Source organism: Halichondria panicea, chromosome 3 (assembly GCF_963675165.1).
Source record: "Halichondria panicea chromosome 3, odHalPani1.1, whole genome shotgun sequence".
NCBI lineage: Eukaryota > Metazoa > Porifera > Demospongiae > Suberitida > Halichondriidae > Halichondria > Halichondria panicea.
Genome location: NC_087379.1, coordinates 923,526 through 946,978, shown reverse-complemented (window position 1 = coordinate 946,978; position 23,453 = coordinate 923,526). Strand labels below are relative to the sequence as shown.

The following is a 23,453-nucleotide window of genomic DNA, read 5'->3' as shown; positions in this document are numbered from 1 at the left end:
TGAAACTGACCCCCCTTCAAGTGAGTCGAATGACGGAGACCCCTGGTACCCCAGCGTACATGCCCCCCGAAGTGATGGTTGCCAACCCCCACTACAACACCAGTGTGGATGTGTTCTCCTTTGGGATCATGATGATTCACACCTTCACAGCAGAGTGGCCACTACCAAGTATCGGCCCCACCAGAATCGATCCTGCTAATCCCAATGGTTTGATACCAGTGACAGAAGCTAAACGACGTGAAGAGTTTCTTCGAAAAATTTCCCCAGACCACCCTCTGATGGACCTCATCATGCACTGTCTCAGCAACAACCCTCAGCAAAGGCCTAGAGCAGCGGAGATAGTGGGTCGGATGGTGGGTGTGGTACTTGAACACCCTCCCTCCTTTGAGAACAGAGTGGAGATGCTCCAGCGAGTGAGTGCCCTACTGACAGAGAAGAGGGAGCTTGAGGAGGAGGTTGTGAGGAAGGACTCGGCAATCCAGGAGAAAGCAGGAGAGATCGAGGCACTGGCGGAGGAGAAAAGACGACAAGAGGAAGAAAGTGAAAACACTGTCGAGCGTATGCAGTTGGTGCGCTCTGTGGAAACTGATCAGTATAAATTGGAAAACGAAGATCTTAAAGGTCAACTCGAAGCTAAAGAGACAATTGTTAACACGAAAGATGAATTTATTATTTCAAGAAATTCTAGGATTGTGAAATTAGAAACTCGATGTAAGCAACTCACTGAAGAGGTGGAGCAACAAATTGCCAACGTCAACTACACTCAAAACGAGCTTGTATCTAAAGCTACGAAAATAGCTCAACTGGAAACAGATGTCACCAATCTCACTGCACAAGTGGAACAAGAGCTAGCTGACAAAAACTCTATTATCACCCACAAAGATTCGATGCTTGCCTCCAAGGACACTTACCTTCAGAAGAATAAAACCACCATTCAGAGTTTAAACAACCAACTGACCAAAACCAGAGACTACCTGACCAGCAAACCACAGGTGAGCTCATCAACACTGTACCACTAAGTGCACACATCTATAATAATTATAATACCCTCATATCTCTTATGGTATCGCCCCCTAATAGAAGTACCAAGTCCAAAGTTTAATGTTTTAACTGATCACCATGTACAACTATATTTTTGCAGTCTCTAGGTTTAGAATAGAAGTTGTTGTGTACTTTAGTTTTGTGTAACATTTGCGATGCCTCAGTAATTCGAATCAAAGTTGTTAAAATTAATGTGGCTTGTAGTCAATCAATGGGCTATAATTATAGCTTCGTTCCCAGGCCGATTTGTCCCCTAAAATAACGGTAGGTCAACAACTAGGCCTGGTATTGATTGTACATTAGAATAAACTTGTGTATGGTTAGTACCAGGAGCCCATAAAGAGAAGGAGCGGCTAACTTCAACGTACACTTTGGGATCATGTCTCGTAATTTCCGGTGAAACCGCACTTCCTTGTATGGAAGCGACTAAGTGCTTGCAAACCGCATCCCTGCATTGCGTATAACACGTGTAGGGATTCAACCACTTAGTGACTCTGCATATATGGAAATGCGGTCATAAACACTTATGAGACGTGATGCCCGTAGTTAGCCGCTCCTTCTCTTTATGGGCTCCTGTTAGTACCAACCATTAGTGGTTGGTACTAACATTGACATTGGCATATCCCTGGTGCTGTTAGTCTACTGAAATCACCACAAATTCTATACCTATAGCATCTTATTTGCTCTTGGCTACATAAATGCACAGGATCGATACTGACAATATTTTTGTTGCTATGGTAACCGCTATGGTATATGACCGTAACCTTGTAACTGATGATTAGGGTTACAAATGCCCTTAATTATACTAGCTACACAATCAATCCATTACATGCAACACAAGTTATTGACTCTCTGTATTCTCCAGTCCCTACAGGTTCAGTTGTCCTTCAGTCAGTGCTCTGAGGCTCCAGTGAAGATGTCTCTTGGGCAAGCGGTAACCATCAATGGCAAGGTCTACTATGGTGGAGGACTCTGTGATGACGAGTACTGTGTCCACTGTTACGATCCGCCACAAGACGTCTGGTCAACTCTGCCCAGACTTCCTGTACACTATTTTGGTCTAGGGGAGGTCAAAGGTGAACTGGTAGCAGTTGGTGGTCTGGATTCCTCCTACTCTAGACCCAACGTGGTACATGTGTTTAACAAAGGAAGGAACTGGAAACAGACGATCCCACCCATGCCCACAGCGAGGAAGTGGCCAGCAGTCGTTAGTCTCCCAACACATCTGGTCGTAGCAGGAGGTGATGTGGGCCCTCGTATCTACACGGATAATGTTGAAATCTACAACATCAGCACCTCCCAGTGGAGCGAGACAGACAGACTACCGTATGCTTGTGGTTTCCAAAGAGGAATTGTCTACAACAACACAGTGTATCTAATGGGGGGAATTAACAGCGATAGTCTAAACAAGGTGTGTGCTGCTCAAGTCGACAAGCTCATCTCAGCAGACCGACAGGATGATGGGAGTGCCAACAAAGCCGACTCTGTCTGGAATACAATATCTAACACACCGTCTTACCAGCCCTCCCCTGTAACGATATCCGACACCCTCTTTGCTGCTGGTGGAGTGGATAGTGGTAAAGCCACTCAAAGGATCTACGCCTACTCATCCTCGATGGACTCCTGGCTCTACATTGGTGATCTACCATCTCCTATAGCACACGCTGCCACTGTGTCGCTGTCTCCAATAGAGTGCCTTATGAATGGGGGGCTGAACGATAAAAGAAAAAGACAATCTACCGTCTATAAAATTAGTATCACAGCAACTATTTCTTGATTAGTATAATAATGATTTTGTATGGCTCAAAGTGTTGAAATAAGTGTTTCTTGAGTGAACATGAAATAGTGTAACCAGCCCCTCCCCCTTATAGACTATTGCAATGTCAGCATAAACGACCCTCCTCCAGCTCATGGACAGTTCTCCTGATATGATGAAGACACTAACTGTTCTCCTGGTGTCCTGTGCTCTGTCAGCGTTGTTCTCCAGTGCTGCTGGTCTCCTGGAGGAACTCTACTGTGGCAGAGAGAGCTGCTATGACGGTCAGTCCCTACACTCACTATTGACAGAGTGTGTGTGGTTGGAGTTGTGGATTATTAGATCTGGCTAGCTAGTTCAATGCATGTAAATCATTTTAGAGCTGACTAAAGATGCTGTGATTTGTAGAAACAGGTGTATCAGTATAATTATCTGTATGAGCCGTTTCTACCTATTATCCAGGCCAATAGAATTGCACCTGACTAGCTGATAATTATTCTCGTTCCCTACATGCAGTTCTTCAAGTGGACAAAGATGTCACAGCTGTAAGTACGTGGTGGAGCTATTGACTGTGCTCACACACTGTTGCTTGGTTACAGGCTGAGATGAGGAGAGCCTATCGACACCTGGCACTGGAGTACCATCCTGACAAGAACAAGGTAACAGAGGGAGAGTTGGTTAGTCTCAGTAGATACACAGCTAGTCCTAAACCATCACAAAATGCCTTAATGATAACTTTATCTAATGTAATGGTGCCATAGTAAAGTGAATTGCACAGTATAGACACATTGTATGTACCCCCTCCCCTCATGACTATACTCTCCATTTCTTTGTGTGCCCCTAATACCTCACTCCCCCCTCCAGGCTGAGGGCTCTAGGGAGAGGTTCCAGCTCATCAGCACGACCTACAAGATACTGAAGGATGAGGAGGAGAGCAAACTATGACTACATGCTTGAGAACCCTGGTAGGTACAGGGCTAGGGGGTAGTTATTACTCACTACCTACTAGTAACTAGAGACACTTCCCCTGCAATTGGTGATAACTTTACCATGGCTACTCTAATGGCAGTTCTCTGTTTGCCTGTTAATTGGATAGTTATGCTAATGGAGTTGTTATATAGAGAGATGCATTCTTAGGAAGTAAATAGTTGCTATAATAGCATCATATTCACATCGTACGCCCACCACACACACTCACACAATAAGTTACTGCCCCCCCACAGAGCAAGTGTACCGTCACTACTATCACTACTACCGTTGTCGAGGGACCTCCCAGGTGAACATCCGAGTGGTTGTGGCTGTGGCCATCAGCGTCATCTCTCTGGTCCAGTACCTCGACTGTTGGCACTCGTACAATACAGCCATCACTGCAGCTCTCTCAGAATGCCAAGGTCAGACTAGTTTGCAAGGCATCTCAAAATAGAGGCCATTATTGAAGTTAGGAACCTAAAAGATGGATTTAGTAGCTGTTGGTGTGCTACCATACGGTGTGTATAAATCAGCAATTAGTTTCCAGTCCACATTGTCCATTTCTATTTTTAGGAAAAAGCGTTGGCTATCTATGATTATAAGTGGTGCTTTTTCAGAATCAGGCCTCTTTTTAATCCCATGCGGAAGACTTTAGATTGATTGATACACATGTTATATCAACGACAAGTAACCACATACCCACAGTGTGTGAATGAGGTGTTCACAGTGGCTGTATTTAAGTAGCATATAAAATCCTCTGTAGACATGTAGTTATTTATGTCCCCAGATATCGTGGTAAGGCTAAGGAGCTGGCAGTGGAGAAAGGGTTGTTGAAGGAGGGTCAGAGACGGACTCAAGGAAGGAAGTAAAGAACGCCGAAGAGACTGTGCTACGGATAATTGTGGAGGTGACCTCATGCAACATTCTGTGAGTTGATAATGTAACTAGCTAGTCTTATAATTATTGTGCCATTATTTTGTTAGGAACTTTTGTTTACCTTTTGTTTACAATTGAAGTTGAGGGGGTTAGATTGGTCTACTCATAAGTGTTGATATTTTCAAGCATTTTTCTGGTAGTGGTTGATACAGTAAACCTATATTGCGGGAGTACAAGGAGTAGAGGAAAGAAAGACAGCGCTGCTAGACAATGCCAAGTACAAGAAGTACAAGTGAGTGAGTAAATGTGTGAGAGCGAGGCCAGTGAAGGAGGCTAGACGATACCAAGTACAGTGAGTAAGTGATTAATAAAGTCACCATGATTACAATACCCCACCCTCACAGGAGATACATGAGAGCACTGGTCAGAAAAGAGTCACCACAAACTGTTAGGGACAATAACATTTTGTATGAAAGCATTTTATCATTTTTTGCTTCAGTTTTTAAATTATTGAAAGGAATCTTGCAGTAATAATTTTGTGTTTGTAAAAAAAAACAATTTTATTTTGCATGCAATTAAAGCGCATGCGCACAGAGCTGTTGCAAAAGCAATTTCAAGCACATTCCTTAATGGTAGATTTAATTATATTCATATTTCAATTTATTGGAGCAGCCAATCAGAGAGCACCGGACGCATGTTGAGAAAACCACAAATTCTTGGGTTATGGGTGTACTATATAAGGAGGGCTCTTTGTATTAGTGTGTATCAATGTTATCCCGACCAACCAACTTCCGCTCCAATCAACTCGATCCTCCACTCTCTCCAGTCTCCACTCAAGTCTCCTTCAACTATGGCCCATTCAAGAGATGACCTTCACCAAATCAAAACCCAAAGCAGTGCCATCAGCCATCACCTTGTGGATTTTATGCTGAAGAGAGACGGGATACAACTGAAATGCAACTACAGCCACGCCAAGCTTATGAGGGGTCTCCTTGAGAAGGATAAAGGTTTTAAAGATGCGATTTCTACGTTGGAAACTTGCTGTACAGACCTGAAACTGAAGCATCAACAAGAAATTGAGGGCAGAGTGAAGACGCTGGACATATCTCACCAACAACTCTATGCTGAATATCAAGACTCTTGTTCCAGGCTCATGGTAGACGACATCAAGTGGGGCAAGATTGCAGTGCTGCTCTTCTTCACGAGCGTACTAGCGAAACGATTGTATGAAGAGAACAAGACTCCCTTGATAGACAGTATCGTTGGATGGCAGACGACATTTCTTCACGACTTCACTCAGTGGATTCTCGAGCATGGCGGTTGGGTAAGAGATTGTTGTATGCATGTGTAGATTAAGTATTTGACTACTTTATTTCACTGCATGTTTTTTTATTTTTTGTTGACTTTTATTTCTCCATGTCCAGGGTGCCATCCAAGGAGCAGTGAGTATTGATGCCTCTGAGAAAGCCAAAGAGAGAACTGAAAACCAGAGAGCTGAGAACCGCCGCCCTACTGGCTGGCTCACAGTGGCTGCAATCAGCTTAGGAGTTACCCTAGTAGGAGCTCTCACATTCAAATAGAACACTTTTGCTGAATCACTTAATTCGGACTGACCTCACTCAATCTCTCCTTCACAATCACTTAGTAGTTTTATTTTTACAATTTTCTTTTTAATAGCAAATGTTTTCAAAAAAGTTTGTTATAATTATTATCATTAATATTAATGATTATAATAAAGGGTTGCATTAATTATATAGAGTTGAGTACGTTGAAAAACACGTATAATTAATAGCTATATAGACTATCGAATTCTAAAGATAATCACTACGACAAAACAACATTGCTCTTTCATACAAGAATAAATAGAGTACACTACTAATGTTTTTTTTGCAAGTGTCAGTGATTTAGTTCTCAATGTCCTCCACCTTCATGCTCTCGTACTTCTTGACCTTTGTACTCTCAGAGGACTGTGAGGGTGTGGCTGAGGGGGGTGGGAGCAGGCTGTGGGCAACAGTGGCAGCAGAGGGAGTCCTGCTATATTAGCCACTGTGTGTGTGTGTGTGTGTGTGTGTGTGTGTGTGTGTGTTTTTTGAGAAAGTATACAAAAGGTATAGTTGGGGGATGTTGGCTTTTCGGCCGCCATCTTACCGTACACTCAACACGGAATGCTCAATTTAGTTTACATGAATTTAAAGGAATCCTATCTCTGTTGTATTATTATAAGCTGTAATTATTATAATAATTATAATTGTTATAATGTTACACGGGTTGCAATATTTGACTTACAGTGCTTTGCTTGCCATTTTTCTTCAGGTAGTTTGATTTGGGATGGACTAACTGTTTTTATGGCTACTAGCTACATGTAGGTCATAATTATGACATGTAGAGGACAGGATGTATACATGTATATAATGTGATTATTACTAATGTTCAGATACATGGAGCACACCATGTACTGTTACATGTACTGTTAATCTATTTTTGTGTTGTTGAGGTTGATATGTTAATTTTTTACGTGGGCGCAGTGGTGATTTTGGGTACAGTGTATAATGTGTGGGTGTATGGTGGTAATATTTATACGTAACTGTGTATATCCACACCTTAGTAACTGTGTGTCCATAATTGTCTTACTTTATGAGTAGCTATGTATCCACATCTTACTTTAAACGTCGCTATGTATCCACATCTTAAATAGCTATATGTATCCATTTTGTTAACGGGATATGTATTGTACTTCTTACTTTTGTTAATGGGTTACCTTATAATAATTATAAGCAGTTTTTAGTTAAATACGAGCTAAGATAACACCAAAGGAGCACTTGAACGCCCGACCTTGAGATTCGGGAATGGGGATTAAAGATCTTTGATGGTACCAACTCTCTCCACTCGTTCAATGCATCCACAGTCTTATATATAAGTATAGATACTTGTACACAACTTAGTATGTTACACAGCTTATTATTATGTATACACATTGGGTATGCTTAGCTTTTCAATGGTTTATCTTGTTCATGCATCCACAGTAAATATCTATATATACATAGTTACAATAATTATGTATAGTTATTACATCTTGGGTATGCTTAGCTATTCAATTACAGTACTGGTTTTGGGACTTATCTTATGTTCTTTGGAGTGGGTTGCTGTAGTTTACTTGGCTTTGTTATTTAGAGGTTCTTAGGGTCATGTGCCTATTGGGTTGTGGTATTTTAGGGGGAAATAACCTAGGGTCTTATCTAGTTATTGTGGTAGGCCTAATTAGTGTTGACACTGTGTGTGTAGAATCATAGATTGAAAAGGAAGGGGATTGGAAACGAAAATGTTTGCGTGAAACACTCCGCGTTATAGGGTGTGGCTAAAACTACAAAGGATTGTTTTTATAGTCAGCATGCTCATTACCTGTCTTGACTGCTCTACAATGTGCTGTGCATAGAAACAGTGAAATTGATCACTTTTAATGTTGATTTTTCTAAAAAGTAAAGAGAATCTAGCTCTAAAAAGTCGACTAAGCCACGCAGCCACTATCACTAAACAAATAAATGCTATAAAAGAAGGAATAGCCCTTACTATGAAGTCGTGGGAGGTCAAGGCCCGTGGTGTGTCTAAAAGTATACTGAAAGTACACTAAAGCAGTTTGAAGGACTATACTGCAAACGTTTATGAACAGTACAGCTTATCCATAGCATGAAGCCATTCTATGTAGCACTTAGATACATAATAACCAAGTCAAGCAATGTACTTTGCTGTTTTGACTTCACAGCAGGGAAAGAGAAAAGTTGACATAGAGTAATTCAAGCTTAACTCAACAAAAATTGGAAACAGAGTAAAGACAACGGACTCAGAGCTTGTCAGTGGTATAAACTTACTTCTCTAGAGTACCTCCCAGCCCCTGAGTGATCGCTAGTGGATAGGAGAGCTAGAAACAGTTAAAATACAACACAAAACGATCAACCACGAAAATATTTGCGAGCGTGAAATATAACGCGGAGTGTTTCAACCTTTTACACAGGGGGGCCTGGTCGTTTCCAATCCCCTTCCTTTTCAATCTATGGTAGAATTAGCCTAGGCATCAGTCAAGGTGTGTGTGTGTGTGTGTGTGTGTGTGTGTGTGTGTGAGTGGGGGGGGGGGGTTAGTTGAGCATGCTATAATACAGTAAGAGGGTGGGATATATATAATTATAGTAGCTGCTGATACATTGTACTAGATACTGTATTAATACGAACAGCTTTCAAAGGTACATGTATTGGAAACAAAGGAGAGATGAGATTATTAACTTACCAGTATTGTTGTTGGTACTGCCGCTGGTATTAGTGGAGTAGATATTTTGGCTAGTGGTTGGCAAATGAACCACTTCATCAAAATTGGTATCTAGTGTCTCCAACTTCTCATCCTTTAGTGCCTCCTCTGCGCTGGGATTGGCGAAGAACACGTCCGGAGTCTTGATAGATTTTGCTCTGACTTTGACATCCACACTCTTAGAGACTAGGACGTTTGTCTTCCTCTGACTAACTGGAGTAGAGGCCAGAGAGTTGAGCTCGTGGGATTCGAAGGATTGGGTGTCGACATCTTTTCCATTTCTGTCTGGGAGGAGATAGTAGTCAGTGACAGAGCCGGGGGAAGGTGGGCGGTTGTTGGTTACGTATCGTTTCTCTGAATCATGTGAGGACACCTTGTTCTGTGTACGTGTGGGGAGGAGGGGACAGTTGAGATTAGTTGGTTGGTGCCAGCAAAGGTTAATAATTACGATGAACATACATACGTACATGTAAGCACAGCATTTATACTGTTCCATTTATTATTTTCACTTACGCAACAGCTATAATTGATGATAGGATGCGTACCAGCTAGTTAAATATCCAGCTTAAGTGATTTCCTGTTCTTCTTGTGATGACACACACAGCAACAGACGACCAGCATAAATAAGAATGACACAATGAGCACCACACCAGGTATCACAATGGCTAGTATGAGTACAAAATGTTCTTCAAGGATGCTTGGTGGTAGTGTTGGGATCACCACTGGAAACGCTGGGTCTTGAGTCACGTTAAACGGTGTCAATGTTGTACCGTTGAAAATAAACTGGAGATTTTCAAAATTAGAGCTTGCGGTGGAGTGTGCGATAAGAGAGGATAGTTGTACTGGGTTCACTGCTGTTACTGTCACACCAACAATGATGCTACCTTCTGTGAGGGTCACGTTAATAATCTCAACTTGAGGATAAGAAGATCGGAATTTGACCTGGAATGCAGTGCTGAATGCATCTTTTTGATCTCCAATGGTCGTGTTGAAATCTACATCATAAGTGATATCTAACTTTGTGATTTGACGCTGGGTAATAGTGAAGAGGTCAGAGTACACAGTTGACGACCTTAGATCAGCTTCTGCAGGTTCGGCATACGCTTCAAACAAAAGCACGTAATCGCCAGCAGATTTTATCTCAATGTCTCTGAAAACAGCGTAAGTTCCTTCGATGGTTTCTTCATATCTCCCGACTTCTTTGCCACGATCGGCATCTGTTCTGATACTAGCAACGACAGTCCAATTGTTGTTCCTCCATCCTCTCTCCTCAACAACACTGCCACTGCTCATGTCCACAAGGCTCACACTGGGATAGGGGTAGAGAATAAAGGTGGTGTTACCGAGTAGGGGTTGCTGGTTGACCACCAGGCCAAGTTGTCTACGTTGTACACTGATACTCTGAGAGGACGATACTCCAAAATTGGCGGTGTCCGGATAACTGATCCTGTAGGATAACACATACTCTCCAGGGTGGCAGGGGGAAGGTGGGCGGTTGATGGTTACGTACGGACACCTTGTTCTGTGTACGTGTGGGGAGGAGGGGACAGATGAGATTAGTTGGTTGCTCTACTCAGCAATCAAATACAACACATAATAGAATACTGTTCCATGCAATCACTTCAAACACATTATACAATCACTCATCAGTAGTAACTTTAGTACTGAATGCTCTAGTCTAAGCATACCAGCTGAAGAGAGTTGAGCTTGATTTTCTGATTTTCATCCTTGACTTGTAGTATTCTAAATAATGTGCAAGCTCTCTGAGCCATACCCCCTTTTGCTGCAAAAAGGAAGGGCGTATCTCGTACACGAACTTTTGTTTACATACTTCACACTGCACAAAGATCAAGCTTTCAGATTCTTTACAGGTAAGAATAATTATAATACTGTAACTGCGTATCCTGTAAGGCAGCTAATAATGCTTTACTTCCATGCATGCAAAAAAGGATTCTTTTTATTTGCTATAACAATTATTTGACTTTTTCTGTTTTGATTGCCTATTTAATATTGCATGCTTTTCTATTCCCACAGTAACGAAGACAATGGCTGTAAATCCACAAGCTTTCGAGCAGTTCACTCTGAGACAAATTCGCATCACTGAGAATGAGTTTGGACGAGGTTCCTACGCTGTTGTCATGGAGCTAGAGTATCGAGGACTGAAATGTGCCGGCAAGAAGCTTTACCGAGTACTCTACGAGACTGGAATCGGGCATGCAGCACGAAGGTATCTGGAGGAGTGTCACCTGCTCAGTCAAACTAGGCACCCCAACATTGTCCAGTTTCTGGGAGTCTGTTTTGAGGAAGGCTCTCAGTTCCCCATCCTAGTCATGGAGTTCCTCCCCACCAACTTGACCAGCTGTCTCGAGCGTTACGGTATTCTCCCCGATGAGATCAACTTCTCCATCCTCCATGACGTCTCACTGGGCCTGGTCTACCTCCATGGCCAAACACCAGTCATTGTGCACAGAGACCTCTCAGCCAACAATGTCCTCTTGTCCACCAACATGACGGCCAAGATATCCGATCTAGGGGTTGCTCGAATATTGAACCTGACCCCTCTTCAAGTGAGTCGAATGACAGAGACCCCTGGCACCCCAGCGTACATGCCCCCCGAAGTGATGATTGCCGACCCCCACTACAACACCAGTGTGGATGTGTTCTCCTTTGGGATCATGATGATTCACACCTTCACAGCAGAGTGGCCACTACCAAGTATCGGCCAGACACGAATCGATCCTGCTAATCCCAATGGTTTGATACCAGTGACAGAAGCTGAACGACGTGAAGAGTTTCTTCGAAAAATTTCCCCAGACCACCCTCTGATGGACCTCATCATGCGCTGTCTCAGCAACAACCCTCCGCAAAGGCCTAGAGCAGCGGAGATAGTGGGTCGGATGGTGGGTGTGGTATTTGAACACCCTCCCTCCTTTGAGAACAGAGTGGAGATGCTCCAGCGAGTGAGTGCCCTACTGACAGAGAAGAGGGAACTTGAGGAGGAGGTTGTGAGGAAGGACTCGGCAATCCAGGAGAAAGCAGGAGAGAACGAGGCACTGGCGGAGGAGAAAAGACGACAAGAGGAAGAAAGTGAAAACACTGTCGAGCGTATGCAGTTGGTGCACTCTGTGGAAACTGATCAACTAGTTGTGGAGATAGAGGATCTCAGAGTTGAATTGGAGCTCAAAGAATCATTGGCTGCCACAAGAGATGCACTGGTGAATTCTAAAGATACTACCATCGCTAGGTTAGAAACTCGATGTAAGCAACTCACTGAAGAGGTGGAGCAACAAATTGCCAACGTCAACTACACTCACAACGAGCTTGTATCTAAAGCTACGAAAATAGCTCAACTGGAAACAGATGTCACCAATCTCACTGCACAAGTGGAACAAGAGCAAGCAGACAAAAACTCTATTATCACTAACAAAGATTCGATGCTTGCCTCCAAGGACACATCCCTTCAGAAGAATAAAACCACCATTCAGAGATTAAACAACCAACTCACCAAAACCAGGGACTACCTGACCAGCAAACCACAGGTGAGCTCATCAACACTGTACCACTAAGTGCAGTGGCTGGATCGAGCCCCCCCCCCCATATTTCTAAGTAGAGATAACTTATCCAAGCTGTACTATGTAGATAGCCTTACACTTATCATTAAATAAACTACAGCCCCCCCCCCCCCATTGAGAAATTGCTTCCTACGCCACTGCACCTAAACATGTCTCTTATTGTATCACCACTCTAATAGAAGTAAGTACCGTAAGACCTCGATTTAAAGCGACACTTTTTAATAATTACAAAGCCAGAGGTTGAACATTTATATTGAAGTCTTGGTGTCGCATATTTAGACGGTCGCATCTAATTGGAGGTAACTTTACAGAGTCTACTTGCCTTGATTTCAGGCCGCTTAAAAACACTGATTTTCCAGTGGGCTACAATCGAGGCTAGGGAGTGGCTACATTTACCTTTACATGTTTAGAATACGACATTAATAATTGGGTGTCGCATATTTTAGAGGGTCGCTGTAAATCGAGGTCTTTTACGGTAACTGTTTAATGTTCCAATTGATCGCCAAGTACATTATGCAGTGCCTAGGTTTAGAATGGAAGTTGTTGTGTATATTAACGTTCCACCAAGGTATTCTGAAAATTCTGTTTGCGATGCCTCGGCAATAAGAATCAATCGGCTACCGTATAATCTGTGAATATATTATGTTGCAGTATGATAATCACTATTATATAAATAACCCTCAAATTAGAATAATTTGTGTCCCACAGGATCGATTACTGATCATATATTTTTTGTTGCTATGGTAATACATTCCAAATGCTCTTAATTACAAGCTACACAATCATGCAACACACAAGTTATTGACTCTCTGTATTCTCCAGTCCCTACAGGTTCAGTTGTCCTACAGTCAGTGCTCTGAGGCTCCAGTGAAGATGAATGTTGGGCGAGCGGTAACCATCAATGGCAAGGTCTACTATGGTGGAGGAGTCTGTGATGATGAGTACTGTGTCCACTGTTACGATCTGCCACAAGACATCTGGTCAACTCTGCCCAGACTTCCTGTACGCTATTTTGGTCTAGGAGAGGTCAAAGGTGAACTGGTAGCAGTTGGCGGTATAGATTCATCCTTCTCTAAATCCAACGTGGTACATGTGTTTAACAAAAGAAGGAACTGGAAACAGACGATCCCACCCATGCCCACAGCGAGGCATTCACCAGCAGTTGTTAGTATCCCAACACATCTGATCGTAGCAGGAGGTGTAGGCTCTGGTAGCATCACTGATAATGTTGAGATCTACAACATCAGCACCTCCCAGTGGAGCGAGACAGGCAGACTACCGTATGCTTGTTATGACCAAAGAGGAATTGTCTACAACAACACAGTGTACCTAATGGGGGGATCTGATAGAAAGAATCTAAACAAGGTGTGTGCTGCTCAAGTCGACAAGCTCATCTCAGCAGATCGACAGGATGATGGGAGTGCCAACAAAACCGACTCTCTCTGGAATACAATATCCAATACACCGTCTTACCGGCCCTCCCCTGTAATGATATCCGACACCCTCTTTGCTGTTGGTGGACTGGATAGTGAACGTGAAGCCACTCAAAGGATCTACGCCTACTCATCCTCGATGGACTCCTGGCTCTACGTTGGTGATCTACCATCTCCTATAGCATACGCTACCACTGTGTCACTGTCTCCAACACAGTGCCTCGTGATCGGGGGACGGAACAATGTAAAAGAAAAACAATCTACCGTGTATAAAATTAGTATCACAGCAACTATTTTTTGAGTGTTTAGGTATATATAATTATATAATTATATAATTGTTTGGCTTAAATGTTCAAGATAAAAAAATTATTATTCATATACTGTGATCGATGAGATGTTTGCATTGCATGAACAAGCATGTACGTAATTAGTAATTATGATTGCAATGATGGGCTTCGTATATACGTAGATGAAATAGATATTGCAAAATACCCATTGAACTACATGTACTTGCATACTGATGGACAACAATTTTTTCACATAATTATTTTCTCGTATTATAACAACAACACAAAACATGACCAAATGCACAAGACCTAGCAACAATACATACAACACACTCTGTGGGATATAAGAAATCATTGTATGGAAATATTTACAAAAGTGAAGGTGAAAGTGGACAGTCTATAATGACAGTAAAATCAAATGAATTAATGGTTCAAAGTTCTTCCTCATTTCTAGAGCAGATTTCGTCTCCTCGTCCTTTGTTGCCAGACACGACATCCAGTTGATCTGATTGGGCAGATTCAGAACGAGAGGATCAGCCAACACCTCCCTGCAGCCGATATTGCAACCAATAAAAGCATTCAACATGTCATTAATTGGTTTGTAATTACCTTCCAAATTGGAGAGAGAAACGTCCGTACGTATTGTTCCAGGAACTAGAACAGTTTGTGTGTTAACTCGATAGGTATGATGACAGATTTGTGGAAGAGACATTTGCTGAGTATGCAATAGAAAGGTTATAGAGGTGTTTATTGTCGGTGTGACGAGACCCACGAATATGTTCTTACCTACTCACTTGAGAGTGCTGTTTACCTCATGAGCTCAAAGTAGTATAGAAACATACTATAACCTATATTCAGTGATCTGGTTGTTGTGGGGAGAAAACTTGGCATTCTATATGGATATTATGGAGGTACGAATATTGCTATCGATGTTGCATATGTCGATGGACTCAGTGTCACGCATGGGCAATCATCTCCACGCACACATATAATTATGGACTTTTGCCAGTGGTCTGTTCCATGGAACCACTAATAATACTGACAGTGCCCCTAGCGGGCGCTGTCCTTGTGATGAGGGGAACACCTATGGTTCTCCTCCATTTGTGAGAAATGACTACTTTTGTGATAGTGTGGCCACACCTAATGACTGGCATATAAAACACCGTAGTTTCTTTCCCAACAATGCGCTGTGGGATGGTCAGTTGAGCCTCAACACATGTTACAATAACGAAAATGATATGTGGTTTACGAAAACTCTATCAACTCCAACTGCTGATGACATTGAACTATGAATGTGCTTTAATAGACCCAGTACATCATCTAACATTGGACTGCAGCTCATGGAAATATACATCAGTTGAAGTGATTGTGAAGGAATAAAAGATTAATTTCTGCTGACAACTTTTAATCTAGACAAGTTAGCTGAGTGAGAACAAATAAATGAACACTACCTAGCATTATCGTATTGTAGCACTATAATATATATAGGCAGCAGGGGCGTTTCTAGAGATTGAAGCAGGAGGGTGCTCAAAAGTACAGAAAAAAATGGAGCCGCACGCATAGCGCGCGCGATTTTACGCCCCCGCATTTATTGCGGCGTATCTTTCATACATCCAGCTCCTCCCCCATGCAGCCTTGCAGCAAAAAAGTAGCCTCGATCCCAGGCCTTACTTTTTCTTGCTGTTGTCACTGTTCATCCATAAATCATAAGAAAGACATAGTGAGGCAGCAAAGAAAGAAATGGGCGTACAGTTAAGAAAAAGTAAGGCCTGGTTCGGGAAATCGCGTGATCCGCAAGGATTTTTATGAACGTGGGCGATATGTAGCCCACAATCGTGACGTAAGATATTCTCCCACGCATTCAGAGTTAATTAATAAGACTGTACGTACTGAGACAACCACCAAGCTGTGCTGCAAGTCAGATCAGAGAACCAGCGTGGCCAGCTCTGGTGGAAGTAGCTACCTGCTATATGATAATGATGACTAGATCTATACTATCAGTAGACTATAGTATGTAGAAAGACACAAGAAAAGGTGGATAGTCTGATATAATCTGAACACATAACTAGTAGATCATCTAGCTAAGCCTAAGGTATAGCTAGCTATAGTGCTTGCAAACTTCCAGTTCCAAGTCCATGTCCAGCTTGCTGCAGGCAAAGTTTTATTAGTCATAGATCTCTGCGTGGGCAGTCCAACATCTCTAGCTCAGCATGCCCACGCTCATTTTCACACTTCTACCACCCTTCTACCCTCACGCGACTTCCCGATACAGGCTCTCCTTTTTCCTACTCTACGTCTATTTCTTTCTTTATTCCTCCAATTAATACCGTATTTTATCTCATTGAACGATTAATACAGTATTTTATCTTATTGAACGATTGTGATAACGATTGTGATAAAGAACAGAAAAAGGAGAGCCTGTGTAGAGGCTAGCAAAAAAGTACAGCACACTGCCTAAGAAAAGAGCGGCTCCTACTATTCTCCTCTAGAGCTTCTCTCTTCCATTCTAGTTCTGTTACTATGTTACTAGACAAAGCATCTAGCTACAATAATTTTTCTGTGTATCTTCTTGTAAATGACAATATAATGTATAATGTTGTAGTTTGTAGCCCAGAGTAATCTATAGTACCGGTACTATAGCTCATAGTAAATACACTCAAATGGGATCTAATGCATGCATAGCGTGATAATAAGACATAATTATGAGTCAGTCATCTTGTAGGATCTCCATGCACTATTCTTCTGGGGTACATCCTAGCAAACTGGTCAATCACAATGGGGATGTCCAGTCATTCTAGTGTTAGTCATTGCTTCTCAGTATCTCTCAGTGGAGCAAGAGGTGACTGGGATAGTGCAGAGGATCTATTATGCATGCAATTAGCATTACATAACAACATTGGAATGGCAATACTGATTGCACATGCTCAATTGGGCGTGGTCATGACTTGTACAGTGCAACAACCAAAGAGAGTAGAACTTTTGATTTTTACGTTTTTGTGAATATCTTCTAAACTAAATGTGATTGGAACAATTTGAGTGCAGGTACTGAAAGTTCAACTCTTGGTGCTTCCATTGGACCACCACCTGTTACATCATATGACATCATCACTCCAAGATGGCTGCTACAATATGTGTACATTGAAAATATGTTAGGCATGAAACTATCTTATATGTTTGAGTTAAGATCTGAAATTTGTTATGCAAGTACTTCATTACCTTGCGCATCTTTTGAGCTCTTACAGAAGTGCAGGCTACTAGTAAGTTCTGAGATATACAAAGTTTTGTAAATTTATAGTGCCAAATGTGTTAGGCATTGATTTTTCTAGTTCATGCTAGTTAAGGTCTGATTTTTGGAGAGCATGTACTCCAATAGTATACTTTTCGTGTGTACTAACTCACAGTAGCTGAAAGAGTTCTGTCTTGGCTCGAGCGGCCCTTCTTGTCAAAAATGGTGATTTTGCTCCATTTTGCTGCTCTTTGCCCGTTTTTGCTGACGTAAGCAATGATATTCATTGATTTGTGACATCACAAATCATCTTGTCTTTATTTGCTACATCCAAGCTCATGTGATGTCTAACTTGCAACTACACCCAGTTAATCAGTCATAATGTGTCACAGGGGCGTGGCAATTTACACTACTACGCAACAGAAACCAAGAAAATCAGTTAAAATCACCATTTTTGACAAGAAGGGCCGCTCTAGCAAAGAAGAGACTGGTCTAGCTCCTGTAAGTTAGTACAAATGAAAAGTATACTATTGGAGTACATGCTCTCCAAAAATCAGACCTTAACTAGCATGAACTAGAAAAATCAATGTCTAACACATTTGGCACTATAAATTTACAAAACTTTGTATATCTCAGAACTTACTAGTAGCCTGCACTTCTGTAAGAGCTCAAAAGATGTGCAAGGTAATGAAGTACTTGCATAACAAATTTCAGATCTTAACTCAAACATATAAGATAGTTTCATGCCTAACATATTTTCAATGTACACATATTGTAGCAGCCATCTTGGAGTGATGATGTCATATGATGTAACAGGTGGTGGTCCAATGGAAGCGCCAAGAGTTGAACTTTCAGTACCTGCACTCAAATTGTTCCAATCACATTTAGTTTAGAAGATATTCACAAAAACGTAAAAAATCAAAAGTTCTACTCTCTTTGGTTGTTGCACTGTAATCGTTGTGTCAATGAGATAGAGCTGCACAGTTAGCTAGCTAGCTACTGAGTGATACGATTAGTTTCATGGTTGTCTGGGAGGACAGGGGGGTGCTCAAGCCCCCAAAGCCCCCCATTGTACACGCCACTGGGCAGTAGCTATATATATACTACATTTTGTTGCATGTTCATACAGTTGGAGCACAGCAGAAGTATTTCTTGCACAGGAAATCGAAGCAGTGCAATTAATATAGTGTATATATAATAATATATCACATCTGCATGCATGGACCATGCCATGCAGTAATTGCACAAGGGGCTAGCTCGTTTTCGCCATAATAAATTATAATTGAGGTCCCCCAGTAAACCACATAATACAACAATAGACGCATGCTTCTTGTAAGTTTATGTAAAATTCATCATATACTATAATTATTACACTCTATATTGAGCGAAAGCATAACATGGCAAGAGGCATTAGCACAGCACAGCTTGCAACACTCGTAATAAAAGTAAATGTCACAAAATAGAGAAGTTTACCCTTAAATTAAGTGTGCACAAAACAAAACTTCACTTCCTATTATATAGATACTGCAAGCAGCATGTGCATGTGGGCCTATACCTGCGCAGGTACTTTAGGGCACACATCCTGTTAATTTATACGCTACTATAATCTTAATATTAGCTCTCAGCTGCTAGTTGGTATGCACCTCATGCTCTGCATTAAAGAAAAAATACATATAATTATTATTGTACACACTGAACTGTACTACATGCAGATAAAAAGTAAACCGTTTGCTACTGCCTAATGAAAGACAGTAGGGCTGCTACCTAATGAAAGGCAGCAAAGAAGGACAGAGATACACACTTCACTCTCACCAACGAGACCAACTGACGACGAAAAGTAATGCTCATAATTATAGTGCTAGTGAGGGTAACATTTTTTGTGGCCGTCATTATCTTTAGAGAAGATGCTTTTGCCAATTGTTTTATAATTTAAGGAATGTTGCAAACTGCACTGTGCTAGTGTCGCTATAGTATAGTGTCTCTTGGCATAACATTATAAAAAAAACCATAAAAAATAAACAGCACGCATATAGCACACTTTTTCAAAAAAGCGTGCTATATGCGACGGTTTTAGTGTGTCCACCGCACTTTTTTCAATCATTAATTTTTTTACCGAGTGATGAAGACACTAACATTAACTGTTCTCCTGGTGTCCGGTGCTCTGTCAGCGTTGTTCTCCAGTGCTGCTGGTCTCACCGATTTATACAGGCTAGGCCTGGATTTGAGGCTAATGGTGTGGAGGTACAGCTGCATGCATGTTGATGTGCGCATGCGCTAAAAGGCTGGAACTCAGACTACGAACATAAAATCCGCGAAATCCTTTGTAGAGGTCCATCCGCAAAAATTTATACCCTCGAAATATACCCGCTATACGGTAGCATCTTTCACATCGTACGCCCACCACACACACTCACACAATAAGTTACTGCCCCCCCACAGAGCCAGTGTAGCATCACCACGACCGTCGTCAAGTGACCCCCAGGTGGACATCCGAGTGGTTGTGGGTGTGGCCATCAGCGTCATCTCTCTGGTCCAGTACCTCGGCTGGTGGCACTCATACAATACAGCCATCACTGCAGCTCTCTCAGAATGCCAAGGTCAGACTAGTTTGCAAGACATCTCAAAACAGAGGCCATTATTGAAGTTAGGAACCTAAAATATGCATTTAGTAGCTGTTGGTGTGCTACCATACAGTGTGTATAAATCAGCAATTAGTTTCCGGTCCACATTGTCCATTTTTATTTTTAGGAAAAAAGCATTGGCTATCTATGATTATAAGTGGTGCTTTTTCAGAATCAGGCCTCTTTTTAAGCCCATACAGAAGACTTCAGATTGATTGATACACATTTTATATCAACGGCAAGTAAACACACACCCACAGTGTGTGCATGAATGAGGTGTTCACAGTGGCTGTATTTAAGTAGCATATAAAATCCTCTGTAGACATGTAGTTATTTATGTCCCCAGATATCGTGGTAAGGCTAAGGAGCTGGCAATGGGGAGAAGGGGTTGTTGAAGGAGGGCCAGAGACAGACTCAAGGGAGGAAGTAAAGAACGACGAAGAGACTGTGCTACAGAGAATTGTGGAAGAGAACCTCAACATTCTGTGAGTCGATAACGTAACTAGCCAGTCTTATAATTATTGTGCCATTATTTTGATAGGAACTTTTGTTTATCTTTTGTTTACAATTGAAGTCGAGGGGGGTAGGTTGGTCTACTCACAAGTTTTTATATTTTCAAGCATTGTTCTGGTAGTGGTTGATACAGTAAACCTATGTTGCAGAGTACAAGGAGGAGAGGAAAGAAAGACAGCGCTGCTAGACAATGCCAAGTACAAGTGAGTGAGTAAATGTGTGAGAGTGAGGCCAGTGAAGGAGGCTAGACGATACCAAGTACAGTGAGTAAGTGATTAATAAAGTCACCGTGATTACAATACCCCACCCTCACAGGAGATAAATGAGAGCACTAGTCAGAAAAGAGTCACCACAAACTGTTAGGGACAATAACATTGGGTTTTATTGAAAGGAATTTTGCAGTAATAATTTTGTGTTTGTAAAAAAAAACAATTTTATTTTGCATGCAATTAAGGCGCATGCGCACAGAGCCTGCACAGAGCTGCAATTTCAAGCACATTCCTTAGTGGTAGATTTAATGATATTCATATTTCAATTTATTGGAGCAGCCAATCAGAGAACACCGGACACATGTTGATAAAACCACAAATTCCTTGGTTTGGGTGTACTATATAAGGAGGGCTCTTTGTATTAGTGTGTATCAATGTTATCCCGACCAACCAACTTCCGCTCCAATCAACCAGTCTCCACTCAAGTCTCCTTCAACTATGGCCCATTTAAGAGAGGACCTTCACCAAATCAAAACCCAAAGCAGTGCCATCAGCCATCATCTCGTGGATTTTATACTGAAGAGAGACGGGATACAACTGAAATGCAACTACAGCCACGCCAAGCTTATAATTATGAGGGGTCTCCTTGCGAAGGATAAAGACTTTAAAGATGCGATTTCGACGCTGGAAACTTGCTGTAAAGACCTGAAACTGAAGCATCAACAAGAAATTGAGGGCCGAGTGAAGACGCTGGACATATCTCACCAACAACTCTATGCTGAATATCAAGACAGTGCTGTTGTTCTTCACGAGCATACTAGCGAAATGATTGTATGAAGAGAACAAGACTCCCTTGATAGACAGTATCGTTGGATGGCAGACAACATTTCTTCACAACTTCACTCAGTGGATTCTCGAGCATGGCGGTTGGGTAAGAGATTGTTGTATGCATGTGTAGATTAAGTATTTGACTACTGTATTTGACTGCATGTTTTATATTTTTTGTTGACTTTTATTTCTCCACATCCAGGGTGCCATCAAGGGAGCAGTGAGTATTGATGCCTCTGAGAAAGCCAAAGAGAGAACTGAAAACCAGAGAGCTGAGAACCGCCACCCTACTCGCTGGCTCACATGTACAGTGGCTGCAATCAGCTTAGGAGTTGCCCTAGTAGGAGCTCTCACATTCAAATAGAACACTTTTGCTGAATCACTTAATTCGGATCGACCTCACTCAATCTCTCCTTCACAATCACTTAGTAGTTTTATTTTTACAATTTTTTTTAATAGCAAATTAATGTTTTAAAAAAGTTTCTTATAATTAATTATTATCATCCATTAATAATAATTATAGGATTAATTTAATAAGAGTTGAGTATATACATGTTTAGATCATGTTTGCCATAAATACTGCAATCTGATTGGTTAGAGGAAATGTTCTATCCAATTTAGAAAATCATGTACTTCAATAGAAAATCATGTATTTCACTTAGAAAATCATGTAGCAAAGATTAGATAAGAACATTCAAATCTGATTGGCTAAATACTCATGGTTGCTATGATCTAAAATGCTTAGACACTGTTTAGGAAGTTTCCACATGATTTAGAAGTCCTCAGGGCTAGTAGAACCCTCACTGTGTTCGGGATACTACAACCAGCCCTTTGGGCTTCTAAATCATGTAGAAACTTCCTAAACAGTGTCTAACTATTATGTACGTTGAAAAACACGTATAATTATAGCTAGCTGTATATAAATAGTGTGCATGCATGTACCAGTCGAACTGCTTATGAATCTTGCACACAGTACGCATTATTATACAATCATGCAACTTGAGACATTAATTTACACACAAATAATTATTATTGAATGTTTAATAATAATATTATTATACATTAAATTAGACTATCGGATTCTAAAGATAATCGCTACGACAAAACAACATTGCTCTTTCATACAAGAATAAATAGAGTACACTACTAATGTTTTTTTTTTTGCAAGTGTCAGTGATTTAGTTCTCAATGTCCTTCACCTTCATGCTCTCGTACTTCTTGACCTTTGTACTGTCAGAGGACTGTGAGGGCGTCGCTGAGGGAGGTGGGAGCAGGCTGTGGGCAACAGTGGCAGCAGATGGAGTCCTGCTCTCATATGCCACTGTGTGTGTGTGTGGGGGGGGAGGGGGTTAGTTGAGCACGCTATACACACGTATAGTAGCTGCTGATACATTGTACTTGATACTGTATTAATACGAGCAGCTTTAAGAAGCAGGAGAAGAGATAGAGACTATTAACTTACCAGTATTGTTGTTGGTACTGCCGTTGGTATTGGTGGAGTAGATATTTTGGCTGGTGGTTAGAACAGTTTGTGTGTTCACTCGATAGGTAGGATGACAGATTTGTGGAAGAGACATTTGCTGAGTATGCAATAGAAAGGTTAGAAGTGTGCATGGTCGGTGTGACGAGACTCACGGATATGTTCTTACCTACTCACCTACTCACTTGAGAGTGATGTTTACCTCATGAGCTCACAGTAGTAGAAACATACTATAACCTATATTCAGTGATCTGGTTTTTTGTCTGCGTGAGTTGGTGAGAAAATGGTCTTGTGAACACATTTCCCCCATCAAACTCTGCCAGGAAATATGGGACACCAGTGTAC

At 41.5% G+C, this 23,453-nt stretch overlaps 5 protein-coding genes and 1 pseudogene across 7 annotated transcripts; 5 read left to right on the top strand and 1 right to left on the bottom strand.

The window, feature by feature from the left end:
- Positions 1-29: 29 nt before the first annotated feature.
- On the top strand, positions 30-1,159 carry LOC135333072 (kinase and exchange factor for Rac A-like). Its single transcript, XM_064528002.1, has 3 exons — positions 30-322; positions 395-992; positions 1,142-1,159. Exons 1-3 carry the CDS (start codon positions 30-32, stop codon positions 1,157-1,159), a joined length of 909 nt encoding a protein of 302 aa, XP_064384072.1.
- Positions 1,160-1,936: 777 nt separating this feature from the next.
- LOC135333345 (kelch-like protein 4) lies at positions 1,937-2,893 on the top strand. The gene has a single exon (XM_064528323.1). The coding sequence runs from the start codon at positions 1,958-1,960 to the stop codon at positions 2,816-2,818; it is 861 nt and encodes a 286-aa protein (XP_064384393.1). The 5' UTR covers positions 1,937-1,957; the 3' UTR covers positions 2,819-2,893.
- Positions 2,894-2,915: 22 nt separating this feature from the next.
- LOC135333359 (dnaJ homolog subfamily C member 25-like) lies at positions 2,916-5,210 on the top strand (annotated as a pseudogene).
- Positions 5,211-5,351: 141 nt separating this feature from the next.
- Positions 5,352-22,121, top strand: LOC135333349 (bcl-2-like protein 1). Of its 3 annotated transcripts, none has more exons than XM_064528327.1 (2): positions 5,352-5,966; positions 21,831-22,121. In XM_064528327.1, the coding sequence occupies exons 1-2, from the start codon at positions 5,493-5,495 to the stop codon at positions 21,990-21,992; spliced, it is 636 nt and encodes a 211-aa protein (XP_064384397.1). In that variant the 5' UTR covers positions 5,352-5,492; the 3' UTR covers positions 21,993-22,121. The 3 variants fall into 3 exon arrangements, 2 of the variants coding, with proteins under 2 accessions (XP_064384397.1, XP_064384398.1); XM_064528328.1 differs by lacking the exon at positions 21,831-22,121 and adding an exon at positions 6,067-6,328 and having other exon boundaries at positions 5,353-5,966; XR_010393829.1 differs by lacking the exon at positions 5,352-5,966 and adding an exon at positions 21,262-21,731.
- On the bottom strand, positions 6,388-10,711 carry LOC135333031 (uncharacterized). Its single transcript, XM_064527968.1, has 3 exons — positions 10,628-10,711; positions 9,453-10,508; positions 6,388-9,318 (listed from the first exon to the last, which is right to left on the bottom strand). The coding sequence occupies exons 1-2, from the start codon at positions 10,709-10,711 to the stop codon at positions 9,492-9,494; spliced, it is 1,101 nt and encodes a 366-aa protein (XP_064384038.1). The 3' UTR covers positions 6,388-9,318; positions 9,453-9,491.
- On the top strand, positions 10,719-14,261 carry LOC135333302 (probable serine/threonine-protein kinase drkD). Its single transcript, XM_064528261.1, has 3 exons — positions 10,719-10,810; positions 10,974-12,478; positions 13,334-14,261. The coding sequence occupies exons 2-3, from the start codon at positions 10,985-10,987 to the stop codon at positions 14,243-14,245; spliced, it is 2,406 nt and encodes an 801-aa protein (XP_064384331.1). The 5' UTR covers positions 10,719-10,810; positions 10,974-10,984; the 3' UTR covers positions 14,246-14,261.
- Positions 22,122-23,453: the final 1,332 nt, after the last annotated feature.